This window comes from Aquarana catesbeiana, linkage group LG05, assembly GCF_042186555.1.
Source record: "Aquarana catesbeiana isolate 2022-GZ linkage group LG05, ASM4218655v1, whole genome shotgun sequence".
NCBI classification, from domain to species: Eukaryota; Metazoa; Chordata; class Amphibia; order Anura; family Ranidae; genus Aquarana; species Aquarana catesbeiana.
In genome coordinates, this window is record NC_133328.1 from 619,601,566 (window position 1) to 619,629,083 (window position 27,518).

A 27,518-nucleotide genomic window follows, 5' to 3' on the forward strand; every position below is an offset into this window, starting at 1 on the left:
TAAATTTAGGATTAACCTAAAAACCAACCTGGATAATATATCGGAATAAACATACAGAGAAATAAAAGAAATTATTTATATTAAGTTCGTCGCTACCCTGGCATCCTCATGTGAAGTCATCTTAATATAAAGCCCCATGGTCGACCAGACCATCTGTCAAACCGACCATAGTCCACAGTGGGTCTTTTTCCTGTATAGTTTGGTGCACTGTAGCACCTGCATACTGTGAGTACCCTCCTGGAGGAACTTCTTTTACTTTAAATAAATCCCTTACTATATTACACCATGGAGCTTTCTTTTTCTCTTTTATGAATGATGTTTTACCTGTGAGGATTGGACATACATCATTGCATCCTGAGTGAGCCCAGGAGTGGCCCCAATGCGTGTTTTGACACTGTTTAACTACCGTGTCACACGAATAGAGGTGAGCGCAAGCACAAGTGGGGGATCACGGGAGAGCACATCCAGCTTGTTGTGATTTGGACACTTTTCAGGAGAAGCATGATGAACACTTAATTCATGGACACTGTTTTCTTGCACTTCTTTGTTTCAGTTTGAATCTGCTGATCGTATTTTGTTTGGACACTTGATTGTCACAGGATTTGCACTTATTAATTAGGTCTATATTCATGCATGATGCACTTTCAGCATTTTATATAAGGATTGCACTTTTATGTGGATGCACTTTGTGAATTTTATATATAAGGATTGCACATTATATATATATATTTTTACATGTATGTTTTTATTAGCATACTAATTATGGTTTAATATTTCTGCACAATTAGTTTATATTTTATACTCAGTTTATATATATTCATATTTTTTTCAATTCACATTTTTTAGCGCGAGCACAATTGATTTTATTTATATTCAAATACACGGAATGAAACGTGGTGAAGTGTTTGCTGCTTTAAATATAGTTGTTTTACTCCTTAGAGGCATTGGTCCACTTGTGGCTCGCAAGAACCCCACCTGTTTGTAGGAATACTGTCCATAGTTGGTACAGGCAGCAGGCAGAGATATGGTCAGTGCAGCCAAAGTATTGGTCCAGGTAACATGCACATGGTCCATGAAAAGTCCTGAGTCAGTGCAGGCAGAGATATTGTCAGCACAGCCAAATTATTGGTCCAGGCAGGACCATCAAGCTTAGGGCCTTGGTCAGGAAATAATGGGGACGGGGTAGAGGCCTCACCCACCTAAATCGTTTTGAAGCCTCCGGACTCCAGACCCTGTTCTGGGAATTAAAAAACAGAGAGAGAACCAAAAACAGTTTTTTTCCAACTCAGAACACTCTCTTCTGGAGCCCCTCACATATGTGAGACCCCTGTGTAGCAGGGTGAAAGATCATTCCAAGGGGCAGGCAAAAACATGGTCAACAGGCAGAGGTCAGTGCAAGTAAAAGGCAGAAATAGACGGTAGGCAGAGGCATAGTCGATAGTCCAGGGTCAGTTCACATGAAAGGCAGAAATATGGCGGATAAACAATGCAGACGACAGGCCAGGGTCAGTTCACATGCCATTTTTTTTTTGGCATCTTCTTCCAGTTGCTGATGGTGGAATATTGTCAGGAAAATGGCACTCATGCAGTCTGCTGACACAATCGGAGCGAATGCTTTCTGGAGGGGATCGTTGCTGATAAATCAGGGCAGTGACAATATCTTCGATAAATTTAAGGAAGGGGTTGGGTATTTCCGTTGTTTTTTGGTAGGTGACGTATGCATTATAAATGGCCAAATGGAAGAAATATATTGCGACTTTTTTATACCAGAAGAGGGACTTTCGTGTTGATAGATAGGGCTGCAGCATTTGATTGTTTAAATCCACCCCCCCCCCCCCCCCTGAACTTGTATTTGTGAATACAGCAAGGCTTTTCAATGGGACTGCGTCATCGTGGATGGTGGACATGATGTAAGCATCTTTCCTATCCCTCTACTTCACGGCCGACACTTCCTCGTTCCTCAGGCTTGTTGATTCCCCCCTTTGTAGCCTTGTGGTGACTAGACGCTGTGGGAAGCCCCTCCTGTTTTTTCTTGCTGTACCGCAGGCCAAAGTTTTCTTCAGGTATAGGTGGCGAAAAAGGGGCAAACTGGTATAGCAATTATCCATGTAAATGTGATACCCCTTTTTGGAGGAGTGGGAATGCCAACTTCCAGACAATTTTCCCGCTTATTCCCATGTACGTTGGACACTCGGGACTGGAGCTGGGAGTCTTTGCCTTCATACACACGAAAGGCATGCACATATCCGGAGGAGCTTTTACAGACCTTGTTGAGCTTCAATCCGTACCTCGCCCTCTTACTGGGGATATACTGATTGATTCCCAGCTGGCATGTGAAATGGACCAGGGATTCATCCACAGAGATGTTCTGGTCAGGGATAAAAAAAATTTAGGCAAACCTCTTATTACAAAAAAATCAATTAGGGGGCAAATTTTCAAATTTTATACAGTTTATCAAAGTCTGGATGATTTCGGGGGAGGGGGGGACTACGAGTTATCACTGAAATGCAGGAACTGCATGCATGATCATGTCATAGCGGGACCTGGACATCAAAGCTGAAAAAAATTGGCATGTGGTGGATGGGTTTGGTAGACCAATATGCATGCAGTTCGTTTTTTTTTTTGTAAGCCCCATGTTAAGCGTAAGGCCTAAAAGCAATCTAAGCTCCTCCACTGTCAGGGGTCTCCATTCAAAAGGGCGGGCATAGCATGAGTTGGGGTTATTTTCTATATACTTACGGGCAAATAGATTTGTTTGGTCCATGATGCTTTGAAGTAACTCCTCAGGGAAAAATAAATAAATTAAATCGATTTCAGAAAAACCTTTGGTGTTGGCCTGCACACCTGGCTGTGCTGTGAAAGGGGGGGTTGTGGCTGACCCTGTGCTAGAGGACATCCACAATGTGTTTGGCAAGGCATCTGGAAGATGGGTTTGGGCCCTAATTCTTTGGGTCTGGCGTGAAATTCCAGCGCTTGTATTGGGCCTCCCCTCCTGGGGTCTAGCGTCGTTGGCATTTGCCGATTGGCCATTGGGGTGTCTGGCGCTGCTGGTAGCTGCCTGGTCGTCGGACTGTCTTCTTTTAGGAAAGGTTACTTCCTCCTCTGATTCGGATGTACTGCCTTCGGGGGGCTCGTATTGCGAACCAGAATCAGAATTGGACTCAGAACTTACTGGGGCGGTGAGAGCTCCCCGCTGTTATCATCGGTCAGGCTTAGCATTTGATGTGCCTCTTCTGGAGTGTGTACTTTTCTGGACATGGCTGTATGACAGGTGACACTGATGGGCTGCATGACAGCGACTAATGGGCTGCACGTCAGGTAGAAATTGGCTGCACGACAGGCACTGCTGGGCTCATGGGACAGGTACTCCTGCTTGGCTCACGGGACAGGCCCTCTGACGGGGTGACAGGGCCTCTTTATTCAAGGGGGGGGGGGCAATCTGGGCACAGTAGTAATAGCACACAGTAATCTGTATCTGGAACTCACTGTTCCGCAAGTTCCTCCTCACTAGGGATGAGCCGAACACCCCCCTGTTCGGTTCGCACCAGAACATGCGAACAGGAAAAAAGTTTGTTCGAACACGCGAACACCGTTAAAGTCTATGGGACACGAACATGAATAATCAAAAGTGCTAATTTTAAAGGCTTATATGCAAGTTATTGTCATAAAAAGTGTTTGGGGACCTGGGTCCTGCCCCAGGGGACATGGATCAATGCAAAAAAAAGTTTTAAAAACGGACGTTTTTTCAGGAGCAGTGATTTTAATAATGCTTAAAGTCAAACAATAAAAGTGTAATATCCCTTTAAATTTCGTACCTGGGGGGTGTCTATAGTATGCCTGTAAAGGGGCGCATGTTTCCTGTGTTTAGAACAGTCTGACAGCAAAATGACATTTTGAAGGAAAAAACTCATTTAAAACTACCCGCGGCTATTGCATTGCCGACAATACACTTAGAAGTTCATTGATAAAAACGGCATGGGAATTCCCCAAAGGGGAACCCCGAACCAAAATTAAAAAAAAAAAATGACGTGGGAGTCCTCCTAAATTCCATACCAGGCCCTTCAGGTCTGGTATGGATATTAAGGGGAACCCCGGCCAAAATTAAAAAAAAAAAAATGACGTGGGGTCCCCCCAAAAATCCATACCAGACCCTTATCCGAGCACGCAACCTGGCAGGCCGCAGGAAAAGAGGGGGGGACGAGAGTGCGGCCCCCCCTCCCTCCTGAACCGTACCAGGCCACATGCCCTCAACATTGGGAGGGTGCTTTGGGGTAGCCCCCCAAAACACCTTGTCCCCATGTTGATGAGGACAAGGGCCTCATCCCCACAACCCTGGCCGGTGGTTGTGGGGGTCTGCGGGCGGGGGGCTTATCGGAATCTGGAAGCCCCCTTTAACAAGGTGACCCCCAGATCCCGGCCCCCCCCCTGTGTGAAATGGTAAGGGGGTACATAAGTACCCCTACCATTTCACGAAAAAAGTGTCAAAAATGTTAAAAATGACAAGAGACAGTTTTTGACAATTCCTTTATTTAAATGCTTCTTCTTTCTTCTATCTTCCTTCATCTTCTGGTTCTTCTGGCTCTTCTGGTTCTTCCTCCGGCGTTCTCGTCCAGCATCTCCTCCGCGGCGTCTTCTATCTTCTTCTCCTCGGGCCGCTCCGCACCCATGGCATGGGGGGGAGGCTCCCGCTCTTCTCTTCTTCTCTTCTTCTCTTCTTCATTTTCTTCTCCGGGCCGCTCCGCAAACCATGCTGGCATGGAGGGAGGCTCCCGCTGTGTGACGGCGCTCCTCGTCTGACAGTTCTTAAATAACGGGGGGCGGGGCCACCCGGTGACCCCGCCCCCCTCTGACGCACGGTGACTTGACGGGACTTCCCTGTGACATCACGGGGAATGCCACAGGGAAGTCCCGTCAAGTCACCGTGCGTCAGAGGGGGGCGGGGTCACCGGGTGGCCCCGCCCCCCCGTTATTTAAGAACTGTCAGACGAGGAGCGCCGTCACACAGCGGGAGCCTCCCTCCATGCCAGCATGGATTGCGGAGCGGCCCGGAGAAGAAAATGAAGAAGAGAAGAGCGGGAGCCTCCCCCCCATGCCATGGGTGCGGAGCGGCCCGAGGAGAAGAAGATAGAAGACGCCGCGGAGGAGATGCTGGACGAGAACGCCGGAGGAAGAACCAGAAGAGCCAGAAGAACCAGAAGATGAAGGAAGACAGAAGAAAGAAGAAGCATTTAAATAAAGGAATTGTCAAAAACTGTCTCTTGTAATTTTTAACATTTTTGACACTTTTTTTGTGAAATGGTAGGGGTACTTATGTACCCCCTTACCATTTCACACAGGGGGGGGCCGAGATCTGGGGGTCACCTTGTTAAAGGGGGCTTCCAGATTCCGATAAGCCCCCCGCCCGCAGACCCCCACAACCACCGGCCAGGGTTGTGGGGATGAGGCCCTTGTCCTCATCAACATGGGGACAAGGTGTTTTGGGGGGCTGCCCCAAAGCACCCTCCCAATGTTGAGGGCATGTGGCCTGGTACGGTTCAGGAGGGGGGGGGCGCACTCTCGTCCCCCCCTCTTTTCCTGCGGCCTGCCAGGTTGCGTGCTCGGATAAGGGTCTGGTATGGATTTTTGGGGGGACCCCACGCCGTTTTTTTTTTTTTTTTTTTTTTTTTGGCGCGGGGTTCCCCTTAAAATCCATACCAGACCTGAAGGGTCTGGTATGGAATTTAGGGGGAACCCCACGTCATTTTTTTTTTTTTTTATTTTGGCCGGGGTTCCCCTTAATATCCATATCAGACCTGAAGGGCCTGGTATGGAATTTAGGGGGACTCCCACGTCATTTTTTTTTAAATTTTGGTTCGGGGTTCCCCTTTGGGGAATTCCCATGCCGTTTTTATCAATGAACTTCTATGTGTATTGTCGGCAATGCAATAGCCGCGGGTAGTTTTAAATGAGTTTTTTCCTTCAAAATGTCATTTTGCTGTCAGACTGTTCTAAACACAGGAAACATGCGCCCCTTTACAGGCATACTATAGACACCCCCCAGGTACGAAATTTAAAGGGATATTACACTTTTATTGATTGACTTTAAGCATTATTAAAATCACTGCTCCTGAAAAAACGTCCGTTTTTAAAACTTTTTTTTGCATTGATCCATGTCCCCTTGGGCAGGACCCAGGTCCCCAAACACTTTTTATGACAATAACTTGCATATTAGCCTTTAAAATTAGCACTTTTGATTTCTCCCATAGACTTTTAAAGGGTGTTCCGCGGCATTCGAATTTGCCGCGAACACCCCAAATTGTTCGCTGTTCGGCGAACTTGCGAACAGCCAATGTTCGAGTCGAACATGAGTTCGACTCGAACTCGAAGCTCATCCCTAGTCCTCACACTGAATCGGTGTGTGAGGAGGAGAACCCGGTAACAGTCGTTACTCCTGGTATGTACTTGTGACCGGCTGTGATTGGATACAGCTGGTCACGTGGTAAAGAGCCAATTTCATTAGCTCTTTACTCTGATCGGGGCTGGGCTTTGTCCAAGGGACAAGCCTTGTCCCCGATCGCCGCGCTGAGCACCCCCGGGGGCACGCATGAGCAGCATGCACTTCGATCTTTTTCAAAGTTAACGGCTTTGATTGGACACAACCGGTCACGCGGTAAAGAACCAATTTCATTGGATCTTTACCCTGATCGGGAAGGGGCTGTGTCCTGAGGGACATGCCTGATACCTGATCGCCGCGCCGGGGGCCCACAGTAGCGACGAACAGCGGAGGATGTCCTGTGACGCTCAGATGGAAAGAGTGTTCCTGCCGGCGTCATATTACTGTGGCCTGGTATGGAACTGGTTAATATTTGTTTTTGGGTTTAATACGGATTTAAGTAACACTTACAGGTCTCCCCCTGAGAAACACTGTGCTTCCCCCTCAAATCAGCTTGTTGGGCCCCTTTCACACTTGTACGACCTGAAAGTCACGCGACTTTGACGTGACTTTAAGCAATTCCTGTGTAATCTTGAGGTCTATGGACTTCAAGTCACATCGAAGTCAGACCAAAATAGTGCAGAGGCTACTTTGAAGTCACACAGATATGAACGGTACGCATTGGAAATCATGGGGGTACCAATTGTCATGCGACTTTGCAGTCCCAAGTCACAGGACAAGTCGCACAAGTGTGAAAGTGGCCTTAGCTGATTTGCTTGTTGTGCTACTTCTGTTGTACAGGAGACTATCGAAGCCAAAATCAAATTCATGACTGATTTCAAAACGAAGTCAAGTTATTACACTGCTTGCGTACAAAAGCACATGAAATGGCATAATAATGAATACAGAACTGTGTTCAGTTTTGTTTTTTAATCTGCCTGGGGTTCAGCTTTCAGTCCTGCAAAACAGCTGTATCTTTTTTTCTGTGATTATTATTATTATTATTGATTTATATAGTGTTTTAATCTCCTGTGGTGCTGCAGAAAGTCAACAATACAAACTAGAATAAGTAACGCAGGTAATACAAATGCATACAATGTTTTCAATGGCAAATATAGACAGCTGCTTAGCAGACCTATACACCAATATATAGCAGGAGCCAAGATTTCTGCCTGTATAAGCCCTGGTGCCTTTGGTGCTTGTTGTGTGGCCCTCAGACCCCAGCGGTTAATAGGAGAGAGGAGAACGTTGAATTGTAAAGGGTTGCAGTGAATTGTTGCAACTTCATGGAGTGTTTGGACAAAATCTCATATACTCTTGCCAACCCTGTAACGCGTATGTGCAGCACCAGGCTGGGTGGACTGTGACAGACCAAACTTGGATAGAGACTTTTGGAGGGGACTATGGGCTAGTCTTCTCCTTACTGATTATGGCCCATGAAGGAGACTGGGGATTTTGCCATTTCTACCGGTCAGAGCATGGAAAAGAGCTCAGTTCAGCCTCTGATCCCTTATGCCCCGTACACACGGTCGGACATTGATCGGACATTCCAAAAACAAAATCCATGGATTTTTTCTGACGGATGTTGGCTCAAACTTGTCTTGCATACACACGGTCACACAAAGTTGTCGGAAAATCCAATCATTCTGAACGCGGTGACATAAAACACGTACGTCGGGACTATAAATGGGGCAGTAGCCAATAGCTTTCATCTCTTTATTTATTCTGAGCATGCGTGGCACTTTGTGTGTCAGATTTGTGTACACACGATCGGAATTTCCGAAAACGGATTTTGTTGTCGGAAAATTTTATAGCCTGCTCTCAATCTTTGTGTGTCGGAAAATCCGATGGAAAATGTGTGATGGAGCCCACACACGGTCAGAATTTCCGACAACAAGGTCCTATCACACATTTTCTGTTGGAAAATCTGACCGTGTGTACGGGGCAATAGGGAGAGCAGATCATTCTCTAATGGTGGACAACAACGTGATGAACACTGAGAGCGAGGCTTGGATTAATTTTCTTAATAAGGTCAATAAAGCTTCTCTTCTGGAGTGGATGGAAAGGTGTAATATTTATTTTGTGCAGGTTAATGGTCAGAGGAAATATGGTGGCCCTTCTGCAGACCGAGTTGGAGAAGCCCCCTCCACTTGGGACAGAAATATTTATTGACAATATCCCTCAAGAAATGTATGAAGATTTATTAATTCCACTTTTTCAGACTACTGGAACATTTTATGAGCTTTGTTACATAGACTGTTGTAGGCTGGCGTCGGACAGTCTAGAATCCCTGATTAATTAAAGCATTTTCTAAGTGGGCAGTGACCTGAGTCACATAGGCTTGTCTAGGTGACTAGTTGTTAACCACTTGCCGACCGCCCGCCATCGTTATACGTCAGCTGTCTGAAGAGGAATGCCGTTGTTATGGAAGCAGCTCACTGCCATAAGCCTGGTATCCTCTTCTTCAGCGGGAGGTCGGCTTTCAGATAAAAGTGGTCTCAGCAGCGGATTCGCCTCAAGATCACTTTTATCGGGGGTGGGAGAGGGCCTGCCCCCCCTCCCATCGCGCTCCGGTCATCTCCGCCGCTTACTGGAGGCGTCGGTAGTGGCGGAGACGATCGGGTCCTTTCACCTCAACAGCCTGGAGCCAAGTGAGGGAATGATGGTCCCCACTCGGCTCCATAGCATTTGAGGGCGGAAGTGACATTTGGTCTTAAAGGGGAATTTTTTTTTATTTGTGTACATTTTTTTTGTGTAAATATGAAATCTGAGGTCTTTTTGACCCCATATCTCACATTTTAAGAGGTCCTGTCATGCTTTTTTTCTATTACAAGGGATGTTTACATTAGATCACTGTTGTCTGTTCCTTAGATGTGCTAATGAAACTACTGTTTACAGTTTGCATTGTTAGGGTAATGTGATCAGGCTCTTGCCTGATCTTGTGTGCTATATACTCTGTGTGAATTTACAATAAAGTGAGTTCCAGTTTGCACCTAAGCTAGTGTCGTCTAGTTGTGGGGTGCAATGCTCAGCAATAATACCCGTTTCCTGGTTCCAGAGTGGAGGAAGCTATATCTTGGCGAAGGCACCCAGGTGGTGTCACATGGACCTTAAAGCAGAACTGAACCCTCCTATCCTTTTCAGCCAATTAAGCTGCCATCTTAGCCTCTATTTGATCTGCAACTACCATGGTGCTGCACATGTGAACTGTTGTGACACCAGCCATTTAATGGCTTGACAGTTTGGTTGAGAGCACAAGCAAATGTGACAATTAGCCCTCCTGGTATGCCGGTAGTGTAACTTTTTTGAAACTGTTAAATCAATGGATTTAGTCCTGCTTCAACGCCCACACTCTGCACATAAGCATCCATGTTGACAGAGGTTTCCATGCTCACTGAATGCTCCCAGCACAGTGACCGAGCTATCACAGGCTCCCGATCATGTGAACAATGTGGCAGCCAACCACAGTGGTCATGTGAACACAAATTATGTCCCACCACCCAACCTTTAGACCCAGTTACACAGGCGCTGGGAAAAGGCTAAAGTGATCCCCCCCCCATCCCATGAGCTGGTAACAGCATCTGCTTACTCCTTGGCCTGGCCCTGGTCTCATGTAATGTTCCCACAGTCTCTGGCAGTCCTCTACACCATGTCTCTAGTCTTTTACTACTCAAGCAATATCGCCATACTCTGTCTCCTCTAGTATGTCTACATTCTCCGGCAGTCTTCTGTAGCTCGTCTAGTTTCCAACCACTGATGTGGTATCTCTATTTAGCATGCCTTTAGTTTGTAACCACTAATGCAGGGGTCTCCAAACTTTTTGGTACAAGGGCCACATCGTATATTTTATAAATCTTTGTGGGCCAAAAAAATCCCTATCAGAGACATCCCCCTATGTCAGGATACCCATCAGAGTCCTCCTTACATCAAGGTCCCTATCAGAGTCCCCCTTACACGAGAACCCTATCAACATCCCCCCTAATTCAGGGTCCACATCAAAGCTCCTGCTTGCATCAGGGTACCCATCAAAGCCCCCTACTTACATCAGGGTCCCCATCATAGCTTCTCCTTACATCAGGCCCCCCCTCTTACACCAGCAGACCCTTTTTCAGACTCCCCTTACATCAATGTCTGCTTCAGAGTCACCCGTTATATGAAAGAGGGGGTTTGGTTGTGGTAGTGGAGAATGTAGGCAGCCTTTGCTGAACTTAATCCTCAATATGTGCACATTAAAGTGGAGCTATACTCCACTTATCTATGGCCCTGTGGTGTCCTGGAGCTCTCCACTGGCCGCTGTCATCTTCTTCAACCAGATTGGCTTCTGGGTACCGATCTTTGCCCATTTTCATTGACTCGGCTGAGATGATGTCATCTTGGCACTGCTGGAATTGCACACTGAGCTGCACTAAAAAAACTTTAATGTAGGAGAATCGTACGATGTCTCTTCTGCATTTAAAATCCTGCCTGTTTGCCATCTTTTGTTAAGGTACCACTTTATGGACATGGCACTGACCCTAGCTGTGGGGCCAGATGTGGCCTGCGGACTGTAGTTTGGAGACCCCTGCACCAATGCAATATCTCCATACTCTACTCCCTATATCCTCAACTACACCGGCTTTTATAACATTACATATACTGCATATTATGTTTGGCTACTTATGATTATCAAAATCTGAAGTTGAAATATCTCATAAGTCGACCCACAATGATCTAGAGCAATGTTATGACGATCCTTAGGTTTGTCCAAGGACAGAGAAGCCATTTATTTTTGGCTTCGACATAGAAAAAGTATTGATTCAGAAAACTGTCATTCTCTGCAGACGTCTAGTTGTAAACATGATTATGGTGGTAATTGGGCCATGTTCCTTCCTTTCCCGGTCAGTGTGTATACGTCTCCTTTGAATGCTGATCTGCCACGTTCGAACCCTCCAGTATGTGAAGTCTTTAGTCTGGACTCCCAGCCGGAGATTTCCTCCCCCTCATTAAAGGGCGACAGATGGAGACGACTATCTGGCTCAGTTCAGTCTGGATCTGAAGCGTAAACAGTGGTTTTCAACACGATCGGCTAATTAACACTGTTGCTCTTTTTTTCCTACGCTGACAGAATAAACTGCGCGGAGGGTAAGTGGGGCAGACATAGATAACTTCACTGTCACAGTCCACATTATATTTCAAGCAAAAAACAATAAAAAATGAAGAAGTGTTCTAAAGAGAACCTCTACTGAGATGGATACCTAGGATGCTATTGCTAACACTCGTGTGAAAATGCTAGTTGCTTGGCTTGGCCGTTGGTTGATACGCATTGTATTACAGTGGAACTGTAGGGGGAATGGCCACAAGAGCTGTTGCCAAACTGTGTAAAAATGAAGAGTTTGTCATCCTCCAGTGCCGACAGCTCTATGGTCCCCTTTGCTGCTCCATCCGGCGCTTTGCCAATATTTTCTACTCTGCTTCCTCTGGCCCAGCATCTGCTTTTTGCCAGTTGGGCGGCCACTAATGATGTAACTGCTGCACCAGCCCACATTCTTCTGGCAGCCAGCTCCATTCTCAGCATCATACAGTTGAGTATACACTGCACTGGACAGTACACCCGAAAATAAATAATTGTTAGCAGGACCGAAGTTTACTTTCTTGTTCAATCGTATTTTTTGAATGTTTGACAGTAAAATGAGAAAAAGCGGGGAAACAATCCGTATCAAAATGTTACAGAACCAAGTACAAGGACTATCGACAAGTGCCACAGCCAGGCTAGCTAGGAAGTAGATCTGTGGACATAGGACATAGCTCGGCCCCTGCACACCTCAACCGGCCTAAGTGGTTAGCAGGTAAAGGCAGTCTCCGCTCCATGCATCCAGGCCATGCCCTCAACATGTTTCGTCCTGTCCTCAAGGCTTAATCATGGAGGTCCTCCATGATTAGGCCACCGGTGGTTAGGCTATCTCAGCCTTTCTCAACCTTTTCAGCACAGAGGAACCCTTGAAATATTTTTTTGGTCTCAGGGAACCCCTGCTAAAAATGACTATATCTACAACTCGTGGTACATTAATGTTATGGTCTGTGGGAAGAATGCTACTTACACTTGTCATTGGGAAGAATTCCCTCCTTACAGATAGTTAAGTTCCCACTGACACCAATGACCTTTTTATTTGAGAAGTAGAAATTGCTTCAGGAACCCCTAGCAACCTCTGGAGGAACCCTGGTTGAGGAACCCTGATCTACAGACTCTTAACAGGCTTCTGTAACATTACATATACTGAATATTATGTATAGTCACTTATGATTATCATACATCTGAAGTTGAAGTATCTCCTAAGTGATGACCCCTGCACCAATGCAATATTTCTATACACTATCTCCTCTACTATGTCTACAGCAGCCTTTCTCAACTTTTTCAACACAGAGGAACCCTTAAACAAAACAAAAATTTTCCGGTCTCAGGGAACCCCTGCTAAAATAGACTATATCCACAGCTCATGGTACATCTGTACGATGGTCAGTGGGAAAAATGCTCATTACATTTGTGGTCATTGGGAAGAATTAACCCCTTACAAATAGCTAAAAAGATCATTGGTGTCTGTGGGAACTTCTCTGAGAGGCAGAAATTGCGGATTGCTCAAGGAACCCCCAGCAACCTCTGGAGAAACCCTGCTTTAGAGCCTTAGCACACCCATTGACACCAATGCAGGGTTTGAAATGATAGCTCCACCAACCACAAAATGTACCCAAGCCTGAAGACAAGACTGAGAACTCTGCCCTAAAATAAATTGTGATTAGTTGGAATATTCAGTGAGGCTATCCAAAAACAGTTCTAACCCACAGCAATCATCGATCATTGGCACTGATATGGAAGACCCCAATACATCAATTTTGTTACTCATAGTTGTAATTCTTGCCCTTGATCCCCCTTTGTTAATCATACCTGATTCATTTTACAGATCACTCGTATTGAGGTTTCCTCTGGTGTCTATGGAGTGGTGTAGTCGTCGGCCAAATGCATTCTCTAGAGAACAGCTCCAACAACGACATCTCCAGAACAAACGAAGGTACTGTACCATTTTGTCAAAAAAAAAAAAAAAAAAACGCAGTCCGCCTATAATCAGTAGAACAGGGGCCTGTTTATGAAGACTGGAAAAGTTATGCATTTTAGTTTTTCTACACTTTAAATTCCATTGTTTGCATGGAGCAAAAATATGAGTGGAAGTCTCCATTGCCTTTTTGGGGTGATAAACCATCACAGCTTGTCATGATGACCATTGTCACCGGGATACGAAGTGAGCAGAAATGAATCATTTTATGGTTGTTAATGGAATATAAACTGAAGTACATCTTCCCAAGGAGATGCTTTACCTGGTGTCAGATATCAGAAATGATTTTACCTCACTTTGAGGAGACTTCCACTTGCATTTTCAGTCAACGCAAACAGGAAAAATGAAGGAAATTTTTCTAGACTTTAACACTATCACAAAACTTTGAGAGTCTCTTCTCACAGGCCACAGGAAGTGATGGGAAGTATCCGATAGGAGGAGGGAACAGAGGGATGAACGTAAAGGTTTGCTGCTTCTCCTTCACTGCCCAATGACAGGCTGGAGGAGGAAAATAAATACAGTAAATGCCTAGTTATAGTTAACCCTTAACAATAACTCTATAACTACACGTAAAACATTTTTATACATATTTTTGAAAAAATGGATGGTCTTCTTTCTTCCATTTGTATGGAAAGTCCACTTTAAGGACATACAGGTGCATCTCAAAAAATTTGAATATCGTCAAAGTTAATTTATCTCAGTAATTCAATTCAAAAAGTGAAACTCATATACAGTATTATATAGATGTGTGACACACAGAGTGATTATATTTCAAGCATTTATTTCTTTTAATGTTGATGATTACGTCTTACAGCTAGTGAAAACCCAAAATTCAGTATCTCAGAAAATTTTAATATTGCATAAGACCAATGAAAAAAAAAGATTTTTAATACAGAAATGTTGGCTTACTGAAAAGTCTGTCCATGTACAGTATAGTATGCACTCAATACTTGGTCGGGGCTTCTTTTGCATGAATTACTGCATCAATGCGGCGTGGCATGGAGGTGATCAGCCTGTGGCACTGCTGAGGTGTTATGGAAGCCCAGCTTGCTTTTATACCAGCCTTCAGCTCATCTGCATTGTTGGGTCTGGTGTCTCTCATCTTCCTCTTGACAATACCCCACAGATTCTCTATACAACTTGGATTCTGTGCCTCTCATCTTCCTTTCAGACTTTGGGACCTTGATTTCCAAATGAAATGCAATATTTAATTTCATCTGAAATGAGGACTTTGGACCACTGAGCAACAGTCCAGTCCTTTTTCTCCTTAGCCCAGGTAAGATGCTTCTGATATTCAGGAGTGGCTTGGCACAAGGACTGCGACAGTTGTAGCCCATGTCCTGGATACGTCTGTGTGTGGTGGCTCTTGAAGCACTGACACCAGCCGTGGGCCACCACTTGTGAATCTCCCCCCAAATTCTTAAATGACCTTTGCTTCACAATCCTCTCAAGACTGCAGTTATCCCAGTTGCTTGTACACCTTTTTCTACCACACTTTTTCCTTCTACTCAACTTTCCGTTAATATGCTTGGATACAGCACTCTGTAAACAGCTAGCTTTTTTAGCAATGACCTTTTGTGACTTGCCCTCCTTGTGGAGGGTGTCAATGACTGTCTCCTGGACAACTGTCAGGTCAATAGTCTTCCCCCATGATTGTGTAACCTACTGAACCAGACTGAGGGACCATTTAAAGGCTCAGGAAACCTTTACAGGTGTTTTTTGCATTAATTAGCTGATTAGAGTGTAACACCATGAGTCTACAATATTGAACTTTTTCACAATATTCAAATTTTCTGAGATACAGAATTTAGGGTTTTCACTAGCTGTAAGCCATAATCCTCAAAATTAAAAGAAAGAAATGCTTAAAATATATCACTCTGTGTGTAATGAATCTATATAATACATGAGTTTCACTTTTTGAATTGAATTACTTATATTAATGATTTTTTTTTGATGATATTCTATTTTTTTGAGATGAACCTGTATAAAGTTTATATTTGCTGCACTTTTTTAAAGTAACACTAACATCTATTTTTTACATTAGTTCTTTAATATTAAGTAAACCATGACTTTTTTTTTGTCTGCTTACATAGTTGGAAAAGTTGAATAAAGACATTATTACATCCAGTTCAACTGGTGTGGGTGTATGTGTATGCATGTATTTATGTCTCTACCATTTCTCATATCCCTGTATATTGCGTTCTCTAAGATTACAGTCACCAATCTAACAGTTTTTTTAACATTATCAACACCTCCCCTTTGACCCCACCAATTGTGGAAGGGAATTGCACATACTTACCGCTCCGCTCTAATATAAAAGAACCCCCTACGTTCTTCCTGACCGCCCCATAGCAGATTTAATATATAAACGCGATTCTGCACTTCCTGGGTTTTGGGCGTGAGTGCGCGCCGGCGGCAGCTCGCTCCCACTGTGATTTTACACAACGGGTGCCTTGGACCCGATCTCCGCCTGCACCCGGTGATCGTTTGGTACACCTGACAGAATGCCAGTCTGCCTATGTAAACAAGTAATCCTGTCAGTATAGAAGACATGGATTCTGTGCTTGCTTTAAAGCAGAAACACTGATCCATGTCTTCCACTAGTAAAAGCACCTCCCCCACTACACTGAAACATTAGCTAGGCACACGTTTAACCCTTTGATCACTCCTGATGTTAACCCTTTTCCTGACAGTGTCATTAGTACAGTGGCAGTGCATATTTTTGGCACTGATCACTGGATTTGTGTCACTGGTTCCCAAAAAAGTGTCCGTGTCCGATTTTGTCCGCCGCAATATCGCAGTCCTACTATCGGCTGCTGATCGCCGCTATTACTAGTAAAAATTAATCAAAATGTCCCATAGTTTGTAGACGCTATAACGTTTGTGCAAACCAATTGGTATACGCTTTTTTTTAGCAGAATACATATTGGCCTAAATTGATGAAGAAATTCGATTTTACTTTTTTTTTATTGGATATGTTTTAGAGCAGAAAGTAAAAAATTGTTTTTTTTTTTATTTTATTTAAAACGGCAGAGGTGATCAAATACCACCAAAAGAAAGCTTTATTTGTGGGGAAAAAAGGACAACAATTTTATTTGGGTACAACGTCGCATGACCGCACAATTGTAAGTTAAAGTAATGCAGTGAAGTACGGTAATATGCAGTTTAAGAGCGTTTCGCAATACGAGCTATTTATTTATTTATTTCTTAAATCCTGACTCAATTTGCGAGCGTTGTCTCGCAAAACGAGCAGGATTCAAGCCCCTTGGGTATGCAGTACCATGTGGGGCCAGAGGTACGGGGGCGCCAGTGACGCTCGGAGACCTTTGGAGACACTCAGAGACACTACGTTCCCGAGTGTTTCTGCGTGTCTCCGGGGCCCCCGCACCTCTGGCCACATGTGGTACTGCATACACCAGCAGTGGCACTGGAACGCATTATCTGAGTTTCCATTGACTCCTATGGGGAAACTCGCTTTGATATAAGAGTGCTTTGGATTACAAGCATTCTTCTGGAACGCATTATGCTCGTAATCTGAGGTAATACCGTACCGCAAAAAATGAGGTGAAGTGGTTAAAGCGTTACTAAGGTCCTGAATTTTTTTATTTATTTCTTTTTTAACAGAAAAATCTTGAATTAAAAAAACAAACGTGTTATACTTACCTGCTCTGTCGCTCCCGACCTGTGTGTCTATGGAGCCGTGCTTCATACACTTACACAGGCCCGCCCCCCCTACTTCCTCTCCATTGCATTTGATTGACAGCAGCAAGAGCCAGTGGCTCTTTTAGGAGGAAGAGAGGAAAGAATAGATGCAGTCGTGCACAGCTTTGATCTCTTCTCCCCTCTCTTCCCCTTCACACAGGGGAAGGGGCACACAGGGAAACTTAGTTTTTTTTACCTTAATGCAAGCAATGCATTAGGTAAAAAAAAGTTTTTAGGTTTAGTATCACTTTTAAGGTTAAGGCTTCTTGTTTTCAGGCTTCTTTTTTGCCCTGTACACCAGCGGTCCCCAACCTCCCTGACACCAGGGACCACCTTGCCGGAAGAACACAACCCCGCCACAGCCTGGAGGAGGGTGATGGGGGTGCAGCCTGTCACGGAGGTAGTGCAGCTCAGTATGAAGGCCCCCAGGATACGATGGGGGTGTTCGGGTCTCACCAGCCCTTTATGACGATCCTGTCCCTAGCCCAGCTCTCCTCCCTACCCTTCTCATCTCTCCTTCTCTTCTTCCCACATGTCACCGACGTAACCACAGAGAGGGAAGGGAGTAGTGGTGCTGGGGGAAGGCGCACTCTGGTGGTTGGAGGGTGGCAGTGCAGGTTAGTGCTGGCTCGCTTGCCTGCCGCCCACCACCCCCGCTGTGTGGCCCTGCCCCCAGCAGGCAGCAGGCCAGCACTGGTCCACGGCCCAGGGGTTGGGGACCTCTGCTGTATACGCTCCCTCTGTTCCACTGATGCACCCCACAGCTACCAGTGCTGAGCGAGCAGTGCTGGTATTTCTGGTCACATGCTCTGCTCTATGCATACTAGAATTCACATAGAATTAGATGTGTAGATGTGTAGTCCACCTCGAGGGGTGTTGAGCAGGTTAAGGTGGCTACGTTTACAAACACAAGGGGTGCACAGAGAACAAACGTAGCCACCCTAGAACAAGTGGTAAGTGAGTGGGGCGGGGGGTTAACGTGAGATGATTATGACTCACACGGAGGCACCATCCCTAGTAGAAACAAAATTTAGAACGTGGATTGGGACTTTGCATGTGCCTCGGTGGAGTAAAGATAATGATTTATGACACCATATTTAAAAAAAAAAAATCATAAAGATACTTTATTTTCAATCCTTGGATGAAAATATTTAAAACATTACAGTTTAAGAGAAAATACAATTGTACTGTTAAGTTGATCCAGGTTGTGCGAGTCCTGGTATGGAATATCATAAAGTGTGGCCTACGCGTTTCGCGGGAACCCCAGCTTCGTCAGGGCCTTTTTTAGAACAGCACAAACAGCATGTGAATACTAAGGATGTCCTAGAACAAGAAGTTTGAGAATAGCAGAAAAAAACTTGCATTTGAGAGAAGAAACAAAGGAAGAGACAGATAGAAGGTACATTCAACTTATATTTAAACATATTGCATTTTTTTTAAATTTTTGTTAGTTTAGTGTCACTTTTTAATAATAAAAAAAAAAGTTTTTATTATAGGCTGGCATATGTGCTTGTAATGAAGAACACAATTCTATTTTTCAATTAGTTATTTGTTTTGTTTTTTTTTTTTTAATTGGGAAAACCAATTTTATTAAATGAAAATATGCACATATACATTAAACATTGGGCATGAACAATAAGAAAGGTATATCAATACACTCAGCATATGTTATGTATTCTGTTCTAGTGGTCACAAATATCAACATTCAGTTGCGGACTTCACCGTGATGCATCAGATTTTCAATGTGATACCTTTTATCCGCTACGTGCATGTTTCTCCATCCTCCAATTTATTGGTTTTTTTAATAAAGAAATTGTATCTGGGTGGCACAGCAGATTAACACTACAGCCTGAAGGTGGCAGTGTTCACCGGCAGGATAAAGACTTCATTTTTGTCATTGAATCCTTCAGCCTGCATGTGATCAAAGCTGACAATAGTGATCCCATGACTGGGAATCACTCTGTTTGTATCTCGAATGTTAGTCGCAGGGTGGGTAAAGATCAATGATTTAAAAAAATCTGATTTTTTTTTTGGATTTAAATTGTGTTTTTTTTTTTTTTTTTTTTTCTTATTTCGATCAAGTTTTTTTTTTTCAAATTTATTTTAATAAAATGCTTTTGGAGTAAAAATCTATCTAAATATAGTTTTCTATTTAAGTTACGTTAATAATTTAGTTTATTCAGCATGAAATGGAGCTCAGGTATGTAGCAATAGGCTGTATATTCTGCAATGGTTACATTTTTGGTAAGCTCATTCAATGAATCCAAGCTCTGCATGCTAAGATAACATGCTCTGCATTGATGCATTCACACAATTTCACAGTAACTATGAGATAAAAAGTTCAGGAATATTCCTTTATCCCATTGTTTTGCAAATGTATGTACACTACAAACTGTATGATTGAATCGGTTCTGATATCGCTGTTTTACTAACCTGACAGCTTATTATTCTAAATAGGAAACCTAAGTACCAGCAATAATAAGTCCTTACATTTAACCACTTGCCAACAGCCGCACACCGATATATATGTCGGCACAATGGCAGCGGTGGGCAAATGGGTGGACTTGTACGTCCCCTGGTCAGGAAGGGGGTAAAATCTTCTGGGGCTGAAGCGGTTAAAGAGCACCTGTCATTTCAGATCCATCATGGCAGCCACTCCCTTGTCCCTCACCTTGTTGTGTCACTGCCGCATCACCAGCCAACCCATTAAAGTGAATGAGACTGTCGGTGAGTCAACAGCGGGTCAGAGGAGGAGGCGCAGTGGGACAGAGATGACAGTTGCTCTTTTAAAAATGAGGATTTAAATCAAGTTGATTTAAATCAGATTCACCCTGATTGGTCGTGAGCCCGGCTGTCAGTGACGGTTGGGATTGAGAGCCAGCGACTGCGCCAAGAGTCACCTGCTGGCTCTAAAATGGGGGTGAGATTTATTGCCATATCTTTAGCACAGAGCGTTTTGTAATGTTCAATATACAGATTGTGGATGGGAAGTGGTTTAGAAAAGTTTGGGCCACCAGGCTGTAAATCTTTAGAAAATGGGTGGACAGAAATACAAATCCTTTTGGCAGGTAAAACCGTTACATAGCATACATTTCATCTTACATAGTTACATAGTAGGTGAGGTTGAAAAAAGACACAAGTCTATCAAGTCCAACCTATGTGTGTGATTATGTGTCAGTATTACATTGTATATCCCTGTATGTTGCGGTCATTCAGGTGATTATCTAATAGTTTCTTGAAGCTATCAATGCTCCCCGCTGAGACCACCACCTGTGGAAGGGAATTCCACATCCTTACCGCTGTGTGTTTAGTGGTTTGCCTGGAGTTCTACTTTAACAATAATCTACATAAATCCGAATGTTTTACCTGTGACGTTCTCTACTTTTTTTGTTTTTTTGTTTTGTAGGAGCGAGCTCGATCTACATGTGTAAACTGTGCAACTTGTTCTCTCCCAGTCGTTCGGAGCTCCTGCTACACGTGACAGAGAATCATTCCAAGGAAGGCCTGAGTCCTGATCACATCATCGTCCCCCTCCGACCACTCGCGCCCTCCGGGAGGAACACAGAAGGTGCGTTGACAATTTATTTCGGTATACTCTATGAGACCTGGGACCAGCTGCGATTACCACGCCAAATGCAGCCATGAAAGGGAATAATGGATGAGGCTGGCGGGGGACCCCTCCTGTGTCCTGAGGATTGAGGGGGGGTTTTGTCAGAAAGGCTGCTCAGATTTCTGCTGGTTGTAGAACTTTTCAAATGTACATGAAAGTGTTTTTATGATTTATTTCATTTACTAAAGGTATGATTTTTTTGCAAAATGTTCCCGCCTGTTTTTTTTTCTTTTTTTTTTTTTTAAATTTTACATTTACATTTTTTTTTTTTTTATATATTATTTTGTTTACTTTTCTTAATCTGAAAACTGCAGCTTGCTTGAAAAAGTTCAATAGAGCTTTTTTTTTTTATCTTTTAATATCTATAGCTGCGCTTTTTTTTTTTTTAAATTACCGTATTTATCGGCGTATAACATGCACCCCAAGTTTAGGAGGGAATTTTAAGGAGAAAAACTTTTTAAGGAAAATAAACTTACATTTAAATTGCCATCAATGCAGCCTTATCAGTGTCCATCTGCAGCCTTGTAGTGTCATTTGCAGCCTTGTATTGTCATCTGCAGCCTTGTTGTGTCATCTGCAGCCTTGTAGTGTCATTTGCAGCCTTGTAGTGTCATTTGCAGCCTTGTAGTGTCATTTGCAGCCTTGTAGTGTCATCTGCAGCCTTGTAGTGTCATCTGCAGCCTTGTAGTGTCGCTGCCGTTTTTAAATATGGTGCCACCGAGACGCTCGGCGGCTCTCGGCTGCTTTCGGCTCCTCTCGGAGCCCTGTGGGCGGAGCCGAGTGTCACCGACATTCATACATAGCCGAGTGTACTCGGCTAGGTTCGGCTAGCTCTGCTCAGTCACGCCCAGTCCCTGTGTTATGTCCATCTTAGGGCGGGACTGGGCGTGACTATGAGCGGAGCTAGCTGAACCCAGCCGAGTACACTCGGCTATGTATGAATGTCGGCGGCGATCGCTCCTCCGCTTACAGTCAGCGGGGATCAGCGTATAACATGCCCCCGCGATTTCCCCCTGATTTTAAGGGGAAAAAAGTGTGTGTTATACGCCGATAAATACGGTATTTTTATTTATTTATTTAATATATTATTTTGTTTACTTTACCTAATAATCTGAAATGAGTTATGCCACGTACACACAGTCGGACTTTCCGGCAGACGGAAGCTTTTCATCGGACATTCCGATCGTGTGTATGCCCCATCGGACTTTTTCTTTCTAAAATTCTGACAGACCTAGAAATAGAACATGTTTCAAATCTTTCCGAAGAAATCTGTTCCTATCGGGAAAACCGATCGTCTGTACGCTGTTCCGACATTCCAAAAACGACGCATGCTCTGAAGCAAGTACGAGACGGAAGCTATTGGCTACTGGCTATTGAACTTCCTTTTTCTAGTCCTGTCGTACGTGCTGGACTTTGGTGTGATTGTGTGTAGGCAAGACAGTTTCAGTGGAACTCCGTCTGAAAGTCCTTCAGAGTTCATTCCGACGGAAAAAACGGTCGTGTGTATGCGGCATTAGGCCTCTTGCACACTGCAGCTTGCTTGAAAAAATTCAGTAGAGCTTTTTTTTTACTGAGCTATACAGACCCATTGGCCGGGGGGGGGGGGGGGGCATTTCACACAATCCTGGTGTAACAAGTATTCGGCGCAAGTAATGACAGCTATATCCAGATAACAGTAATGTGCAAAGATGGGTTATAAAAAAACATTGTATATATATATCTCATAAATATAGCATGAAAACTGAGTCCATAATGTAACACAGTAAGTGAAGGGGACAAAAGTTATGTGTAGAGTCCACATTCAGGGCTGCCTTCTGGTGGGAGTGAAAGCCATTATCCCAAAGGTACTGCAAAACACAAGGAGAAGGAGGCGCCTCTGGGTGCAGACGTTTAAAACAATTTATTAAAACAAAGCAACAAGTGGTATAGCACTCACATTTGCGTGGTCAATATAAAGCATAAAAGTGTCCCAGATCAATCCAGGGGGTTCGTGGAGTCATTTCATCTCTGCTGGTAGATGTAGGGGTCTGGGCGGTCTCACAGCGCTGGATATGCTCGGCCGAGCAGTAGAGACAGGCACCAGAGCGAGGCTTGAATGGCAGCCGATCCAGTCGAGGGATGATGACGTCACACGATGTGCGACGCGTTTCCTAAGCTGGCACGCCGTGAATGGTGTGACGGCGGCGCTCCTTTGTCAAGCTGATTGGCTGGGAGCTAGACAGGATGTTTTTATGCAAGACAGTGATGGGGAGGAGAGCGGAAGAGGGGGTGGTAAGGAAGGGAGGGGAGTGACCTTTGGTGTGGAAGTGTCAGCAATGTAAGAGAACGGGAAGAGACACAGCATGAGGGGAATGGGGCAGGGGATGATGCACAAAGGGGGGAGAAAGAGAATAAAGGGGGGAGGAAGACAAAGTAGTGAGAGGGATATGGGCAACATGTAATGGATATAGAAGAAGATGTAGAGAGAGAAAAGCAGAATAAAAGATAGAATGACAAAGATAGAGGTGGAAAAGTCGACTGTAAAATAAACAAAATAAACATGACTGAAATGGCATGTGTATAAGATAAATGGGAATATGAAAAGGATGCACCATGATTGTATGTGTCTTGATTAGACTAAGAAAAAAACAAAAGAACATGGGTGGACACATATACAAAAGCATGTGTATATAGCATGTGCTGCATGTCCGTTGGCGGGTCAGGTCAAATTAATATCTGGATTATAGAGTAGAAGAGGAAAGTGACCAAATAAGAATGTATGGCATGTAAAAATACGGGTAGGTGGTATATGCATATGATGATGCGTATCCACACAAATGATGCGGCAAAAAAAGGGGGGGGGGGGAGGAAGGGGGATAGTAAATATGTCTACGCACACATATATATATATATATACACATATATACATATATACATACATATATATATACATACACATACCTCCACATGTATGTGCATGTACACACAAGGGGGAGGGGAAAGGGAGGGCAAAGCCAGAAAACAGGGGGGGGAGGAAGGGGGATAGGGAGAGTGGGGGAGGGGAAAAGACAGGAGAGTAATAGGGGGTGAAGGAAGGGGAGGGGGGGGAAAGGACGAGAACCACTGTGTGCATTTCTACACACAGAGTCCAGGTGAAAGTGAGGAGGAGGAGACATATCTATATATTATCAACATATATGTAGGACAATAAAAACACATGATAAAACAATTAAATAAGAGGCCTCGTTTCACAGTAAAACACAGAATGGAAGTCTCATGAATGGCAACTGATAAAAAATGTTATGAGAACAATAGTGATGATGTTAAAATCAATAGGATAGTGGGAATATGTAGGAGGATGGGAAAACAAGAACCCTATTGGCTAATGTGATATAAATCTCACAGAATAGTGGAGGTTTCGATACATTCGTTTATTCCCCCGGGCGAGAGGACATCTAGACGATAGATCCAATAGGTCTCTCTCGCACATAATTTTTTGAACCTTTCGGCAGGGGAGAGAGACCTAGGGATCTGTTCAATGACCCAAACGGATAGTCCAATGGTGGAGCCCTTGTGGGCTGTGGCGAAGTGTTTCGGTACACTGTGGGGGTCAGTGCCCCCCTCAATGTATCTCCTGTGTTCTCCAAATCGTTGTCTCAGGGGCCGGATGGTACGGCCAACATATATGAGACCACATGGACAAATCAAGCCATACACAACATAGTCGGATGAACAGTTATAGAAATCTTTGAGGGTGTAAGTCTGGCCTTTGGTGGAAAAGGATTTTTGGCCGTGATGGACAAAATGGCAAGTCTTGCACAATTTTTTTCGGCATTGGAACATCCCTACTAGAGGAATGAGTGGGGTGATGGGTGGGAAAGCCGGGGTAGTCTTGAGTTTACTGGGGACAATTTTGTTTTTGAGATTAGGGGCCCTACGATAGGTAACCTGAGGGTGCGTGGGGAGGATGGATTTGAGGTGGGGATCTTGTTGGAGAATATCCCAATGTTTTCGGAGAATCTTTTCCATCCTGTTGTGCTGAGAATGGAAGGTGGTGATGAACCTGATGGGGCAATGGGTGGGGGGTGTATTATTGCGTGTGGGTTTTGCGTGAAGGTATAAGTTGTAAGCAGTCTCCACTAAATCTTCCGGATATCCTTTTTCGAAAAACTTCTTTTTGAGGTGAATACTGGCATCAACATAGTCTGCTTTTCTGGTGCAATTCTGTCTCAATCTACAGAATTGACCTTTTGGGATATTTTTAATCCACGGAGGATAGTGGCAACTCTTAAAATGGAGGTATGAGTTGCCACTAGTGGGCTTGGTGTAGTTTTTAGCATATATCTCATGGTTATCGTGTCTTAATTCCAGATCTAGAAAAGCTAGAGAAGTCTGGTTGTGGTCGTATGTAAAAGATAGTCCGTACTTGTTATTGTTGCAATGTGTGGTGAATGATGGAATGAGATCCGAGGGTCCGTCCCAAATAATTATTATATCATCAATATATCTGCCAAAAAAGACGATATTGGCCGAATAGGGGTTGTTTTGGTAAATGTACTGTTGTTCCCAAAAACCCATGGCCAGGTTCGCATATGAGGGGGCAAAATTAGCCCCCATCGCAGTCCCTTGTAGCTGTAAATAGAAGTCACCGTTAAAAGTGAAATAGTTGTGTGTGAGACAAAACCTGGTGGCTTCTATGATAAAGGTGGCCTGACGGGGATTGATAAGTGGATCTTGCGAGAGGAAGTACTCGAGGGCCATAATGCCAAAATCGTGGGGAATAGAGGTGTACAGGGAACTTACGTCTAAAGATAGCCAAGAGTACGTGGGTTCCCAACGGTATGGTGAAAGTTGTTCCATGAGGTGTGTCCCGTCACGTATGTAAGACTGAAGTTGGTGTACCAGGGGTTGTAAGTATCTGTCAACATATAAGCTGAAGCCTGAAGTGATGCTGTCCATGGAGGCCACAATTGGCCTGCCTGGGGGATTATGCTGGTTTTTGTGAATCTTCGGTAGGTGGTAGAAATAAGGGATGGAATAGAATTGTTTACGGAAGAAGAGGCTTTCTGTCTTGGAGATGATATTGTCACCAAGGGCTGTCGAGATAAGGAGTTCAGCTTCTGAAGTAAATTCATTGGTGGGATCTTTGGAGAGTTTTGTGTAGGTGGTGTGGTCTGACAGAAGCCTTTCAGCCTCACTGATGTAGTCAATTTTGTTTTGGAGTAAAACCCCACACTTCTTTTTCCCATACATTACCTACTCAGGTTTCAGACAAAAAAGCATCTCGTCATCTGTCTTTCTCTGCTTCAGGCCCCCCACCTCTCATGAGTTTACCACCCCCTGCTTCCACTTCCTACCCTCCTCCCCTTATGAGTATACAACTCAGTATACCTCAGAGATCAAAGACACTCCCTATACCCTCAAAAACTCGACCGTCCTCCCATACACTTGGCCCACACCCCCCGGTCAGTTATCACCCCACTCCTACATGGAAGAAAAGCAATAAACAACTGGATTTAAATCAAAAATACCCAAGAAAGTATATACAAAAAAATAGAGAACTTATTACTTCTCTAACCCTTTTTTACAATAGACATAATCCCACACCCATAGACTCATCTAGTCAGGCCACCAACGTTGGCCTCACCAATGGTACCACCAGCTCTCCGTATACATCTATTGCACAAATAGATAATATACAGTCTCATTCAGATATTCTAACAGGAGATATTGTTAATCTTCCAACTGACCCACCTGTCCCTCCTTCCCACACCACTGGATGTCATATCCCTGTCGACTTATCCCAGACCCCTTCCCAGGATACTTTTTTAGTGTCCAGTCCCCCTCCGATAATCACATCCAGAAAAAGAAAACTCACAGAAGAGGTCGCCGAGGGGGACGAACTAGACGAACCAACATACATACAGAACCCAAAAAAACGGTAAAAATCTTCAATCTGTCCAACCACATCCTGTCCTCTGCTGACACGGCACTTCTCAGCCGTGGCTTAAATTTTGCTCCTATTAATAGGCCTAATCCTTTTCTGCTTTTCAAAGATCTAAATTGTTACATTAGGAATCTAACTCTCCAGAGACATTTTAATATCCAAAAAGCTAAAAAAGATCTACTAATCCCCATCTCAAAAGCTGACACCACCTCGTCTCACCCTACACCCATAGACCCCGACAATACTTCTGACATCTACGACTATGACTGTCTGGATATTTCATACACTACAGACGACATCCCATGTACAGAAGACGATTTGTCTAGATTACTCACACAACATCTCTCCACATCCCCACCAATTATACATTCTGATTTGAAGCCCAAATCCGTCTTTTTCCCCACACATTCCAAAGGGCCTTACATAGAAAGTTTTTACAGAGTGGTCTTCTCTGACATGACCAAACTTTGCAACACCACATCCACCTCCATATCCCACAACCTCTCATCATCTGAAACCAGATCGTTACAACAATTCATTCTAGCAGAAGACCTCATTATCAAGCCTGCTGATAAAGGAGGTGGTATTATACTCCAAAACAAAATTGACTACATCAGTGAGGCTGAAAGGCTTCTGTCAGACCACACCACCTACACAAAACTCTCCAAAGATCCCACCAATGAATTTACTTCAGAAGCTGAACTCCTTATCTCGACAGCCCTTGGTGACAATATCATCTCCAAGACAGAAAGCCTCTTCTTCCGTAAACAATTCTATTCCATC

At 44.1% G+C, this 27,518-nt stretch overlaps 1 protein-coding gene across 2 annotated transcripts in view; it reads left to right on the forward strand.

Moving 5' to 3' along the window:
- The window catches only part of ZFAT (zinc finger and AT-hook domain containing), a 292,845-nt gene that overhangs the window by 58,684 nt on the left and 206,643 nt on the right, over positions 1–27,518 (forward strand). For both annotated transcript variants that reach the window (XM_073632280.1, XM_073632279.1), the window contains exons 2-3: positions 13,348–13,455; positions 20,606–20,767. In XM_073632280.1, coding sequence (XP_073488381.1) covers positions 13,404–13,455; positions 20,606–20,767 — 214 coding nt within the window. In that variant the 5' untranslated portion in view covers positions 13,348–13,403. The remainder of the gene's footprint in view (positions 1–13,347; positions 13,456–20,605; positions 20,768–27,518) is intronic.